This window comes from Myotis lucifugus, unplaced genomic scaffold (genome assembly GCF_000147115.1).
Source record: "Myotis lucifugus unplaced genomic scaffold, Myoluc2.0 scaffold_533, whole genome shotgun sequence".
In the NCBI taxonomy this organism is placed as follows: domain Eukaryota; kingdom Metazoa; phylum Chordata; class Mammalia; order Chiroptera; family Vespertilionidae; genus Myotis; species Myotis lucifugus.
In genome coordinates this window covers 73,268-88,244 of record NW_005871581.1, presented here as the reverse complement: position 1 = coordinate 88,244, position 14,977 = coordinate 73,268, and the positions used below count along the sequence as shown (strand labels likewise).

The following is a 14,977-nucleotide window of genomic DNA, read 5'->3' as shown; positions in this document are numbered from 1 at the left end:
TAATAGTATATTTTGTTAAATTTCCTTTAGGCTTCGGGAGCAGGAGAGAAAAGAAGCAGAAGAAGCTAGTCAAAAGGAAATAGAAGAATGGGAGAGAAGACTTCTAGCTCAAGCAGCTCCAACTTGTATGGAGACCATGTGGGAAATTCCAGCTATTGGGCATTTCCTTTGCTTAGCCCAGCAAATTCTAAACTTGCCAGAAATAGTCTTCTACGAATTGGAACGTTGTCTTTTGATGCCTCAGTGTAATGCTTTTTTATCTAAAATAATGACTTCTCTATTAAGTCCTCCTCATCGCAGACCTACCTTACATCGAAGACCTACTTTGCCTTATAGGACCTGGGAGGCAGCACTGAGACAGAAAGTGCACCAGTGGTACACTGCTGTAGGGCAGACTGAAAATCCCAATAACTGTGCTGAGAAACTTGGGTTGTGTCCTCAGTTTTTTAAAGTTCTTGGAGAAGTTAATCCATTGGAAGAAAAACCTTTTCATGAACTACCTTTCCACCAAAAAGTGTGGTTACTTAAGGGTCTTTGTGACTTTGTGTATGAAACACAAAAAGAAGTTCAAGATGCTGTACTTGGACAGCCTATTCATGAATGCAGGGAGGTTATACTTGGTTATGATTATTTGGAGAATGCTTATGTACATTTCCCACAGTTCTGTGGTGCAGATGTACGGATTTACAAGCAGAGACCTTTTCAGGCCCCAGAATTTCCAATTCCACCCATTAAAATACAAAGAGTACCTCGGATTAAACTGGAGAAATTGAAGTGTGACTATTTTAGTACAAGTAATGGAGAACATAGGTGTGGTAGAGAAGGCCTGCCCTCTGCCTTCAAAAAAGAGAAAGAAATTAATTTGGATCCAACTTGCTGCCATGCTAAAATGAACTTGGATAATCATGACATCTCTGTTGAAATGGAAGTGAAATCCAACTGTGAAATTAGAATTCGCAGACCCTGCGAAATTAAGAAAACTGATTGCTGTAAAGAAAATTTAGAGAAACCAGGAAGTCCAGGTGAAGTTACTGGCTTTGGAGAGCCTCTTAGTCCAGGTGAAATAAGGTTTATAGAAAATCACGAAAGATATGGTGAAGCTTCTAGAGTAAAGCCTGAACCCAGTCCATTAAAAGAAAATGCTCTGAAATCTTGCCAAATACATGTAAATGGAAGTCATAATGATCACGCAGAAATTAGCTGCCCCAAAGTTGTAAGGGATATTTTATTAGAGCAGTCATTGCAGAGCCACAAGAAACTCAAGCTAACTAAAATGAGGGCAAAAAAGAAGAAAAAGAAAAAAAAGAAATTAAAAGATGCTTTGAATGAAAACTTACAGAGAAAGCGTGAAGGTCTTCATTCTCTTACATTTAAGTCTTACAAACCTGAGATCCAGAATAAGTTATTGATCATCAAAAAGAAGGCAAAACACAAGAAGCACAAATCTGGTAAGCTAACACAAATCAGTGAGAATTACATTTATGCATAGTTCAAGTTCTTTCAATTAGGCATCTTAACAATGAAATGAACACGTATGTATGCGTGTTTGCATGCATATGTAAGGGTCAAGTTTTATATTATTCCCCATGATTAAAACCCAGAGCAGAAGAGGTTTTATTATTAACAACAACAACAAAATACTGGTGCAATACATTTGAATTTAATTTTCATCTGACAGTCTTTGGACATTATGTGTTTACATTTCTTTGGACCAATTTCTCCTTAAGTGATACTTTCCATCACTGATGAGAAGTGTTTATTTTCCTTGGGTAAGGGTAGTTACAATGCAGTGGAAAAAGCACTGATATCAGGGGATTGCATTCCCAGGACTAAAGTTCATAGCAACTAGCTTCTTAAACCAAGGCAGGCCAGATTATCTTTCTGGGTCTCAGTTTTTCCCCACATCATATATTTTTCAGCACTGTTTTCAGTTTGTATTTGCATATCCAGAAAAATGTTGTGAAATATAAGGAAAGAGCTATATCAACTAATAAGACAGGAATCATTTTTATAACAGAATTTGTAAGTGTGTCTTATACCTAATATAAATAATGTATTTGTCACAAGCCTATTTAAAAATTAAAGCAAAAAAATCTGATAACTATACAGGGTGTTCCCCCCAAAATGTGTATGCACTTTGAATGATTATAAAGTCGGTGTTTATTAACATATAGTTCATTTTCAAAATCTAAAAGAGTCTACAGAAATGAATAATTTTTTTTGTCAATGCCTGTTTTTGAACTGATGACAATTCTGGTCCAGGCACTGGTGATAACACAAAGCCATGGAATCTCAAACATCAAGAATCCTTTCTTTGGTATTTGTGTGCCCTCAATTCATTGACTGTTTTATACTGTAAACTTTATTTTTTATGTATCCCCAAAACAAAAAGTCTAGTGGCACTTTAGGATAAATTTTCTTTGTTCAAAGCTTAGTCTGGCTTCACCCATTTCAAATCAGTTAAACCTGAAAAGAAGTGAAAACTAAGTGTGTTATTAGCTGTTAAAGTGTGTATGCATACCTTATAGTATTCAGTGGTTGATTGCTCTGTTTTTTAATTGCTTTTGCTTTTCCTAATCTTTGCCATTTAATCAGCTTAAATGTCTCATTTATTGAGAGGATAGGTGAGATAAAAGCAGATGATTAATTTCATTTATTAATCCTAATAAAAAGTTGCCCGATTGGGAAAACCTTGAATTGTTTACTAAAATAAATTGTGGTTTATTGTCTTTATTTGCGGATCTCAGTTTTTTTCATTCCCTCAGTTACAAAGATAATTAAGATTTGGCGATAATTTGATAATGAATTGGCAAATGAGGGAATGAATTTAGTTTAACTGCTATAGTAGGTGTTATACCATAGTTATTTAAATCATTAAATATAATTAAATGTATTTTTAAATGTATATGTAATGTATCATTGATAAAGAAGTAGTATAAAATTTACTATCAAGAACAGGTTTAATTTGTTGAACTGAAAATTGCAAAGTGGTCCACATTGAGCCAAGCAATGAAAAACTACAATATTTTAAAGTAACTTTCAGAAATAAACCTTTTAAATTTTACAAGCAATCCATTAGGCTATCTAAATTAAGTTTGACTTGAGCTCTCTGAAATGTTGGCCTCTGAAATATTAAATATTTTAAAATTTGAAAATGTTTCCAGTTCTAAAATATGTAATACTGTTTTATTAATATCATTATTTCCTAAAACCTTTTATTAAGTTTTTATTTATGACCTACTATTCATGTATTCAAAGTTAATTATGAATTAAAGTGGTTTAGAAAATAACATAGTTATTAATGTAGCAGAATAAAAATATTAGTTGATGAGGATTATTATAAAATGAATTTGTATTGTAAGCAAATGAAGTGTTACATTTTTGAAATATAAGTTCAGAATGTAGATCAGAGAGAACATTTGAGAACTTCATGTCCAGTTCTAGACAAGTGAATGAAAAAAAGTCAGAAGCAAATTCAGCTAGTACTTGTGTATCCTCTGTGTGCCTTTTTAATTAAGGAGAGAAGTCTTACAGGTATGAAATAGGAGAAAATAATGCACTTGCCTATATACTTTTTCGTTTTTATGTTTAGAGCAAATTTTAGAGAGTCAAGTCTTCAGTAACAAAAATACTTGGATTTGGCAAATACCATTCTGTTGTTAGCACTGGGTAAGCATAGACCAGCTCTCTTTCATCATCAGTCACTAAGCTTCTTACTGTTTTACGTTGTTACATAAAATGTTATACTAACAACAAAAATTTATTGTACATCATTTTGCCCTGGGCTTCTTTAATAGGTATGAGCTATTGTGTGGCCTTTTATAGTTAGTTTTGGGCATACTCTAATCCAGTATTTCCTTTCTCTTTTTAAGAGTGAGCTCCATGGTCCCAAGTTTGGGAGCTGTTCCTCATATAGAGTCACATTATACATTAGTACAGGTCCACAATGCATTTTATGAAACTCTTGTACCATTTATGTTTTGGGGTTCAGAAATCTTCAGATTTTAGAAGGGTGTTAATGATGTATATAGTATTTTCGAAGGAACATCCTCAGTAGAGTTTGGAGCAGCCCTGTAATCAAATACATAATTTCTACAGAAAAGAAAAATGTATGAATAATCAGGCTAAATGAGATGAAGACTATAAAGAATCTCTTAACAGTTCAGGTCAGATTTTGCTACCATATAAGTTATTTTTTTAATTAACTTTATTTTTCAGAATCTTTTAGACTTTAGAATTGTGAATAATTGATTCTGTGCCTGTATATTAAGGCCACTGCAAGGTCTTGAAGAAAATAAAATTGTTTCGTTTTTTTTAACTTAGTATTTTTCAAGTTTATTTGAACACAGGGCTTTTTTTTCTTTTTCCAAATAATAGTATTGTGTAGAATATGCTTTGGGATAAGCTGTGTCATCCATGACTGATTTATTAACCTTAATTTAGGGTAGACTAAATTCTACATGTGGTTAACCTGGTTCCTTTTATGTTTTAATTTTTGGTTCCATCGACAAATTTAGTAAGCCTTCCTATTGTGATGGCAGATGGTTTTTAATAGAAGGCACAAAGGCAGATTGGTTTAAAATGATTTGATAATTTTAATGCACTATAAGAGAATTTTGTAACATTAAGCATTTTTATCTATTTTTCAGAATGAGAGTGTTCTTTCTGCCTTTTAAAATTTTGAATTCATTCATTTAGTTTAAGCCTGTTCCTTACTCTTGGAAACATTATAGAATAGAAAAACATTGGAATTTTCCTTAATGTGCATAATTATAGCATCAGATACTTCTCCTTCAGAATACTTATTAAATCTGTTCATAACAATTATATTTTTTCTAGGTTATTTTGGTTATTATCTACACTCTGTTCTATAACATTCTTTTTTAGCCTTGATTAAAATTAAGGATTAAAATTATTAAACTGTCAGGAAGTTTAATAATTTTCATAGCAGTAAATCTGAAAAGAATCGTAAATTGTCAGTGAAAGTGCTTTTGAGAAGGTAAGCATTGCTTTACATAGATTAGGAAGATTAAAAAATATTTATATACCAGTCAAAAAAATGAGGTCAAACTTTTTTTTGTAACTTATTTTTAATGTATCTTGTCATCGAGTTGATTTTAAGGCTAAGTCCGTTTTCTGAAAAGGCAGAGTTTCCTATAAAAGTTAAAAGTTTATTTAATGTAAACCTTGGAAAGACCATTGACAAGTAACTTTGAGACCATTAGTTTGTGTTAGAATGCACTACATTTATTTGTTAGAGTATTTATTATAGAGAGCAGAGTTTAATCACTTAAGTTGTAAACTGTATTTGCCACTGGAGATTAGGTTTATTGCCAACCTTGGGATTATTGATTCTTTGTTTATGACCTTTTTTTTTTATTTCAAGAAAAACGATTTTAAATATAATAATATTACATGCAATAAACACCAATTATTGAAGAAAAATGATCTTATATGTAATAATATTTCAAGCAATAAACATTAATATTTCAAGAATCAAAGGATTTTAAATATAATAATATTACCAAAACCTGTACTAACAGTATAATATCACAAAAGTTGTAGGAAATATTAAAAATCTGCAAATAACAGTATTACTTTTATTATATTCTAGTATATTCCCCCTCCTTGGCTCTATTTTTGTTCATCAATTTATGTTGTTCATTATATTCCACAAATGAGTGAGATCATATATTTATCTTTCTCCGACTGGGTTATTTCACTTCGCATGATGCTTTTAAAGTCTATTTTGTTGGGTATGAGTATTGCTACTCCAGCTTTTTTTACTTTTCCATTTGCATGGAACATTTTTTTCCATCCCTTCACTTTCATCCTGAGTGTGTCTTTTGCTTTGATGTGTGTCTCTTGTGGATAGCATATAGTTGAGTCATGTTTTTTTATCCATTCAGCTACCCTACACCTTTTGATTGGAGCATTTAATCCATTTACATTTAGGGTTATTATTCAGAGGTACTTAGTTATAGCCATTTTAAATCTGTATGGCTAGGTTTCTCTCTCTGTTTCTTCTCAACAATCCCGTAAAGCAATCCCTTTAGCATTTCTTATAATGCTGGTTTGGTGGTGATGAACTCCTTTAGCCTTTTTTTTTTTTGTCTGGGAAGCTCTTTATTTGACCATATATTTTGAATGATAGTCTTGCTGGATACAGTAATCTTGGTCTCAGATCCTTGCTTTTCATTACCTTGAGTACTTCATGCCATTCCCTTCTGGCCTGTAGAGTTTCTGATGAGAAATCAGGAGTCAGCTTTATGGGAACTCCTTTGTAGGTAACAGTTTTCTTTTCTTTTGCTGCCTTTAAGATTCTCCTTTTGTATTTAATTTTTGGCATTTTAATTATGATGTGTGGGTCTGTTTAAGTTCTTATTTGGAGTTCTCTGTGCCTCATGAACTTGTGTGACTTTTCCCTTTACCAGGTTAGGGAAGTTTTCTACAATTATTTCTTCAAACACCTTCTCTATTCCTTTCTCCCTTTCTGCCTCTTCTGGCACACCTACTATTCTAATACTAGAGGCCTGGTGCATGAATTTGTGCACCAGTGGGATCCCACTGCCTGGTCTGTGGGATCAGGCCAAAACCAGCTCTTCAACATCCCCTGAGGGGTCCCGGATTGAGAGAGTGCGCAGGCCAGGCTGAGGAACCCCACCGGTGCACGATCAGGGCCGGGGAGGGACTGCGGGAAGGCTCCAGGGTGTGTCCAGCCCGTCTCACTCAGTCCTGATTGGCTGGACCTCAGCAGCAAGCTAATCTACTAGTTCTGTGGTCAGCAAACTGTGGCTCGCGAGCCACATGCGGCTCTTTGGCCCCTTGAGTGTGGCTCTTCCTAAGCCTTAGGAGTACCCTAATTAAGTTAATAACAATGTACCTACCTATATAGTTTAAGTTTAAAAAATTTGGCTCTCAAAAGAAATTTCAATCATTGCACTGTTGATATTTGGCTCTGTTGACTAATGAGTTTGCCGGCCACTGTACCAGTTGGAGCGCCTGCCCCCTGGTGGTCAGTGCACGTCATAGCGAGTGGTTTAGCAGCCTTAGCATATCATTAGCATATTACACTTTGATTGGTTGAACGGACGACTGGAAGACTGGATACTTAGCATATTAGGCTTTTATTATATAGGATTGTTACGTTTCACATTGTCCCACAGTTCCCTTAAGCTGTCCTCCTGTTTTTTAATTGGTTTTTTTTTTTTGGTTCTCTAATTGAGTGATATTTCCGACTGTCTTCTAATTCACTGATTCAATCCTCAGCTTCCCCTAATCAGCTGTGTATTCCGTCCTTTATTTGTGTTATGTCATTCTTTATCTCAGACTGTTCTTTTTTCATAGTTACTGTATCTTTTTTCATACTGTTGTGCTATTTTAAATAATTGAATCAGGATCCCAGTACAAGGAAATGAGCACTAAATAAGATCTATCAAATGTGTAAAAAACAGTATACTGGTTTATAGGGAATAACAGAGAAAGTAATGTAATCTACAATATTTGGTTACATCCAGACCAATATTTGTAAAAAAGATTGTATAGTTCTGTGTTGATAGCACTATTATAGCACTTACCTATGTGTGTCTTTATGGGGAAAACTTTTAGAGGACCAACTCAAGATGCCACGGTCAAAGAGAGAAAAGGATAAACTGTACTCCATATCCTTTTATTTTATTGCCTTCTACTCTCCCACCCTATCCCACCCCCACAAAAGTGAACACACGTCTATTGTTTAATGTATGCCAGGCACTGTTCTAAGCCTTTATACAAATTGTCTCATTGAACCTTCATAAAAACTCCATGAAGTAGATACTATTGTTATTTCCTATTATATAGATTTTATAGAATAAAAAAACTCAAGCACAGAGAAGTTTATTCCTGTGTCCAAGGTAACACAGCTAGTAAGTGGCAGGATTAGGAGAAAGGATCTTGCAAGGTAATTAGGACATCATTAAATAGCTATAAAAAGAAACTGACAAGATTTAGATGAAGGAGTGGGGTAGGCGGTAACTTCAGAAAGAGGAAATTCTAAATCCAGATAAGGAATGATTACATGACTTTTCTATCACATTGGCAGGAAAGAAAAAACATTTTGAGAAATATATTGCAATAAGAAGGAGAATTTGACAACTGACTCAGTATTCTAAATTAAAGGAGAAAAAAAGAAATAGGCGTTCAGCTGTTATTGAATTATATGATAGGGTTAAAAAATGACCAGTATGATGAAAAATTTGCTCAAGAGAATAGGAGGAAATCAGCTGTTTTGTTAAGGCCAAATTGCTTACTTAGAGAACATTCCAGAAATTTCTGTAGAATATAAATATTCGTTCAAAACATGCACTTTTAGTAAATAAAGGTCAAGTTTAGAATCCAGTTGTGGCCTCACATTCTAAGTACTTCCCAGATTTGGTATTTAATAATAAAAATGCCCTTTTAACAGTGATAAAAGTCTTATTGTCCGTTCACTTATGGTTCCTAAAATGAAAACACTAAGAGTAGTGAATGTGTTGGGAGAATTCTTATACATGGGAAGGCCAAATCTAGGAGGGCATTGGAGTGGAAGTGGAAGGCCAAGGGGTAAAGACAGACAGGGCAGCCAAGTGAAGGAGAGGGATAAAGATGAGTCATGAGAGACCGAGGAAAGAGGAGTTGGAGTAGGGATGATAATCATCTTCATTTTTCTAGTAAGTGTCTCTGCATATCCTAGAAGACTAGAGTTTTGCGCCTATATTTATAGTGTAAAATAGATTTTTAGTTACATTTTCCTCTCAAGCTGGGCTTTCTTTTCTTGAGCTGTTCTAAGCATAGTTTTAAAAACCTTCATTAGGCTGCACTTGTAACATTAATTACTAGACTATATTAAGGTTTTTATTCATTTTCTTGGTACAAGTTGAGATTCAACTTTTTGCCCATGTCTGTGTTTTAAGCCCAAGAATTAAAGTTGAAATTGCGTCTGTGTGTGTTTTTTTAAATGCTTCTTTATTTTTTCTTAATATATTTTTACTGATTTCAGAGAGGAAGGAAGAGGGAGAGATAGAAACATCAATGATGAGAGAGAATCATTGATCCGCTGCCTCCTGCATGCCCCCACTGGGCATGGAGCCTGCAACCCAGGCATGTGCCCTTGACTGGAATCAAATCCAGGACTCTTCAGTACGCAGGCTGATGCTCTAACCACTGAGCACTCGGCTAGGGCATTTTTGTGTGTTTTTTAACTGTTCCTGGCTTCAGCACAGTCCTAGATCTGAGAATTACATTCTATTTTGTGGTAACAGGTGACTTAGGGCAGTGGAAGCCCACTGAGAGGCAATATGTAACTTGCCCTGTATATATCATGCCCTGAAACAAAAACAGATTAGGAATAAACTAAACTAGAAATAAAACTGTGAGGTTTTATAGTACACAATGCTCTATTTTAAAAGTAAGTATTAATTAAAAGGAAGAACTAATTTTTATTAAAGATACAGGAAATTTTTTGTTCAGATTGTTTTGATGAGTATTATGTAATAGTGAATATGTGAATCTTCCCCTAGTGTAAAGGAATGCTCAGAAATATGTCAAAAGCATATTATATTGCTGAGAAAGTTAGAAAGAATACAGTATTTTATCATTAAAAAGAGCACAGCTTTACCCTGGCTGGGTGCTCAGTTGGTTAGAGCATCGTCCCAATATCCAAAGGTTGCAGGTTCAATCCCCAGTTAGGGCACATACAAGAATCAACCCATGAAGGCATAAATAAGTGGAACAACAAATCTCTCTCTCTCTTCCTCCCTCCCTCCCTCCCTCCCTCCCTCAAAAATAAATAACGTGCTTTAAAAAAGGAAAGAGCACAGCTTTGATGTGAGACAGGTCTAGTACAGATACATGCTCCAGTGCACGTTAGCTATAAGTCCTCCATCCATTTATTTGCCTGTTTATAGGTAGTTTGCTTATGTTTTAAAAAATGAGGTAATACCTACCTTGCTGTAGCATTACACAGATTAATTTGAATAGCAAAGCATAGGACCTAACATGGTGCTTGGCAGGTTGTAAGAATCAATAAATGGTAACTGTGATTTTTGAGAGGTTAGCATTGCATAATGGACCTTGGACTTTGGCGGTAGAATCCCTAGCTGCGGTGCTTACTTACAGTGTAACACTTGAGTAAGTAATCTTTTCCCCCTTCAGTTAGCTCACATTAAAATGAGGAATTGCCTACCTTGGAGGGTGTGTGTGTGTGTCTGTGTGTGTGTGTGTGTGTGTTTTTAAGAATTAACGAGATAATTTATATAAATCATCATGTTTGCTTATTACCACTCCTAGGTCACGTTGTGAAGCTCTTTGGTAAATTGTGTTATTTATTTAAAGTCATTGTCAATGTTTTCCTCAGCCAATATCATATTCAATGGTGAAAAACTGAAAGCTTTTTCTCTAAAGTCAGGAACAAGAAAAGGATGTCCATTCTCACCACTATTATTCAGCATAATTCTAGAAGTCCTAGCCAGAGCAGTCAGGCAAGTGAAATAAATAGAAGTAAAAGTGTCACTTTTTGCAGATGACATGATTCTGTATATAGAAAACCCTAAAGACCACCAAAAATATTTGAAACAATAAACAAATATAGTAAAGTTGCAGGATACAAAATCAATGTACAAAAATCCACTGTTTTACTATATACTAGCACTGAAACTTCAGAAAAATAAATGGGGGAAAAAAACACCAATTTCGTTTGCAATTGCAACCAAAAGAATAAAATACCTAGGAATAAACTTAAAGGATGTGAAGGACCTATATACCGAAAACTACAAAACTATTAAAGATTAAAAAAGACACAATGAAATGAAAAGATATTCTGTGTTCATGGATTGGAAAAATCAACAAAGTTTAAATGGCTATATTACCCAAAGATTTAATGCAATTCCCCATCAAAATCCCAATGCCATTAAAAAAAAAAATCATCAGATTTGTACAGAACCAAAAAGACCCTAAATAGCCAAAGCAATCCTGAGAAAAAAGAACGAAGCCAGAAATATCACACTACCTGACTTGCAAATTATACTATAGAGCTATGAAAATCATAACACCATGGTATTGGCAGAAAAACAGACACATAGACCAATGGAATAGGATTGAGAGCCCAGAAATAAAACCACATGTATATGGGCAAATAATTTTTGATAACCCAAAAATACACAATGCAGAAAAGAAAGCCTTTTAAAAAATGGCACTAGGAAAATTGGAAAGCCACCTGCAAAAGAATGAAACCAGAAGCAGTTTGTCCCCATGTACAAAAAGTAATTCAAAATGGATCAAAGGCCTAAATATAAGATCTGGAACAATAAATTACATAGAAGAAAACATAGGTACTAAACTTACGGACCTTGGTCTTAGAGAAGATTTTATGAATTTGACCCCAAAGGCAAGGGAAGTAAAGGCAAAAATAAATGAATGGGACTATATCAAACTAAAAAGCTTCTTCACAGCAAAAGAAACTTACCAGTAAAACAAAAAGGTAGTCAACTGAATGGGAGATGATATTTGCAAACAACAGCTCAGACAAGGAGTTTTAAAATCCAAAATATATATAAAGAACTCATACAACTCAACACCAGACAAACAATTAAAAAACGGGCAGAGAACCTGAACAGCCACCTCTTCCAAGAAGACATACAAATGGCCATCAGATACGAAAAAATGTTCAACTTCACTAGCTATTGGGGAAATGAAAATCAAAACTACAATGAGATACCACCTCACACCTGTTAGAATGGTTCTTATCAACAAGACAGGTAATAAGAGTTGGAGAGGTTGTGGAGAAAAAGGAACCCTATTCATTGCTGGTCGGAATATAATCTGGTACAGCCACTATGGAAAACAGTATGGTGGTTCCTCAAAAAATTAAGAATAGGGTTACTGTATGACCCAGCAATCCCTCTTCCTGGTATCTACTTGAAAAACTCAAACATTTCATTTGGAAAGATATATATACTCCTATGTTTATTGCAGCATTATTCATGGAGGCCAAGATAAGGAGATAACCATAGTGTCCTTTGATAGAGGATTGAATAAAGAAGATGTACATATATACTATGGAATAATGTTCATTTGCAACAACATGGATGGACCTTGAGATTATTATGCTAAGTGAAATGAATCAGTCAGAAAAAGCTAAGAACCATATGATTTCACTCCCATGTGGGATATAAAACTGAAACTCATAGGCACAGACAACATTGTGGTTGTTACCAGTGTTAAGAGGGGTTGGGGGCAGGTAGTAAAGGGGGCTAAAGATATGGTGATGGAAGATGATTTGACTTTGGTTGATGGGCACACAGTGCAATATACAGGTCATGTATTGTAAAAATGTACACTTGAAATCTATATGATCCTATTAATGTCACCCCTATAAATTTATTTTTTTAAATTGTTTTCATGCAAGATCTTATCTGCATAGGATAATGTTTAAAAAGAAGCAATAGGGTGTATGTAGAGCAAAGTTACTTTATTTACTTAAACTCATTTTTCCTTTTGAAAAAACAGTAACTTTTAATTTTCCCCTACAAATGAGAATTAAAATTAACTTTTAAGTATTTACAGTTAATTTTTATCCCATTACATAGATTGTAAGCTCCTGAAGGACAGGTTCCATTTTGTAATTCTTTGTTATTCCCATAAATTGTATAGTGCCCTATATCTCTTGTTGGATAATTAACAATCAACTTATTATTAGTTGATTTTGTTAATTACAAGTGGGGGGAAACATATTTACTTTTTTCTTCTTTTTTAAAAAATATGGAATGCTTCATGAATTTGCGTGTCATCCTTGCGCAAGGGCCACGCTAATCTCTGTATCATTCCAATGTTAGTATATGTGCTGCCGAAGTGAGCACAAAACATTTACTTTTAACATGATCTGAACTATGTCTCTTGTCAGGTTAAATACACAGATATACTTCAGTCTATGCTATGAATTTTATTTAAGAATATAAATTTATATTTCCTGGTGATTTTTGATTACACAAATGATTAGGTAGGTGCACTTTAAAGAGAGATGTTTACTTTACTTTACAACTGGTCATTGAATACTGCCAAAGTCAGCACTTGAGGAAAGATTAGATGAGTGAAGAGCTAAAGGGATAGAAAAACTTTGTTTTCTGAGCTATTGAGAGGATTTTTACATTGGGTTGGCTAAGTAGACCATAGTCTTCAGAGTATAATTCTGTGCAGGTTCCTGACTACGTAAGTTATTGTTAAAGGTAAGATTTTTTTTTCCTTATGTGACCTCATTTTAAGTTGTGAATTAAATTTTAACTGAGTTGTAGTAATGTGACTCTTTTGATAAAACTTATTACAGTAAATTCTGATACTGTGCAGCACATTGGAGATTGTAATAATTTGGTTCTTATATAAAGAATATGGTATTTGTTTATGTGTCTGTTATAGGTAGTTATAGTTGAATGTTTGCTGTTACTAGGACTTGTTTTGATTCATTTTTATTTGACTCACTGGAATCCATCTGTTAGTTATAATTTAACGTTCAAGGTTCTATGTAATATTTTTGTTAGTGAAGGGTAATATTAACAGCATTATGAAGTTTTTCTCTTTTAATCTTGAAAGGAAAAAAATCCATATCTAAAAAAGCAATCACAAAGAAGAGGAAAACTGTCACAAAGTTACCTACTGTACCAGAATTTCAGGTAAGTGTTTTAGTTTTCTCTCAACATTTTTTTAAAAGTTTTGTTTCAGTGTTTGTATTATTTGTAAAGAAATTAGCTAAATTCCACATAACACACACATACTTTCAATGAAATGTTTCCAACTGTGACTTTTTTCCCTACAAGTACAGACATAGCTGGTACTTATGAGTTAATCTGCTAGTATTTCAAACAAATTTTTATCTCTTATTTTTTTCTGATAGAAATTTCTTTTTTATATACTATACTGTTTTGTAGAAGTAGTTTAATAGAACTATATATAAAAGTAAACGTGTAAATGAAAGTCTTCCAAGAACAAGCCATATATGTGCATGGAAATATTGCCAAGGTAATCCATTTTTATTTATTTTGGCACTGTAGAAATGGTTGAATTGTTAATATAAAAAACAAATCTTTTAACTCTTAGTTATTTATAAACTTTAGAAAGAATATTAAGTAAAGGTTAATTCAGTTGTCTTTAAACATTTCTGCAAGAAGAAAAAAGTAATTATATGACTACCATGTGACTATATGAAGAGTTTTTTGTTTGAAGCTGATACTAGAATAAGCAGAATCTCTCCCTAATTAAATATTTTTATTTTCTGTTTTATAAAAGATGTTTTCTTCAACAAATGATTCTTTCTTTAAAAATTTCTTTGTATTAGTGTGTCCAGTTCATTTCCAAAAGTTCTATAACCTAATACTTCATTGCACAAATAAAAATGATGTTAAAATGAGTTTCTGTGAGTCAATTTAAGTAAAGAAGAAAATAAAGGAGTAATTTTGAAAATATTGATAGTATGTAAAGTGAGTTTAACAGTTACATATATCCAAAAATGTATACATCTACTTTTCAGTAAAAGTTCTGTTTTGGGAGTGTTTCTTTGGAAGTTATTATTTGGTAAAGTTACTAATTGTTCTTGGAAGACTTTCATTTACACATTTACTTTTACATATAGTTCTATTAAATTAATATTTTTAAATGAACAAAGAAAGAAACATGTTTTTTGTTGTAATGTACCCCGCGAATCACAGAAGGACGCCTCAAGAAGTCGAATTAAAGAGTCATATTTATTGCAATCCGGGACTATGAGGGGACATTCCCAAATCTCATAGTAATAAGATGGTGGCAAAACCAGACTTATATAGGCAAAAATCACAAAGGTATTGATTACATCCCAGGGTTTGGAATGAGGCACCTGGGCTCGCAAAAAAGCAGATTACAGAAGCAGAATTAAGCATGTTAATTTACAGTTTCGGGTCTCGGGGTCATTGAATTGACAGAAAATACATTATCTAGA

The 14,977-nt window shown here is 33.7% G+C and overlaps 1 protein-coding gene and 1 non-coding gene across 3 annotated transcripts in view; one reads left to right on the top strand and one right to left on the bottom strand.

The window, feature by feature from the left end:
- KIAA2026 (KIAA2026 ortholog) overlaps positions 1-14,977 on the top strand; it is a 95,715-nt gene that overhangs the window by 42,205 nt on the left and 38,533 nt on the right. For both annotated transcript variants that reach the window (XM_023745313.1, XM_023745312.1), the window contains exons 3-4: positions 31-1,448; positions 13,600-13,679. In XM_023745313.1, the coding sequence (XP_023601081.1) occupies positions 31-1,448; positions 13,600-13,679 (1,498 nt within the window). The remainder of the gene's footprint in view (positions 1-30; positions 1,449-13,599; positions 13,680-14,977) is intronic.
- LOC111823526 lies at positions 12,769-12,872 on the bottom strand. The gene has a single exon (XR_002826561.1). It is a non-coding gene; the product is annotated as a U6 spliceosomal RNA (small nuclear RNA).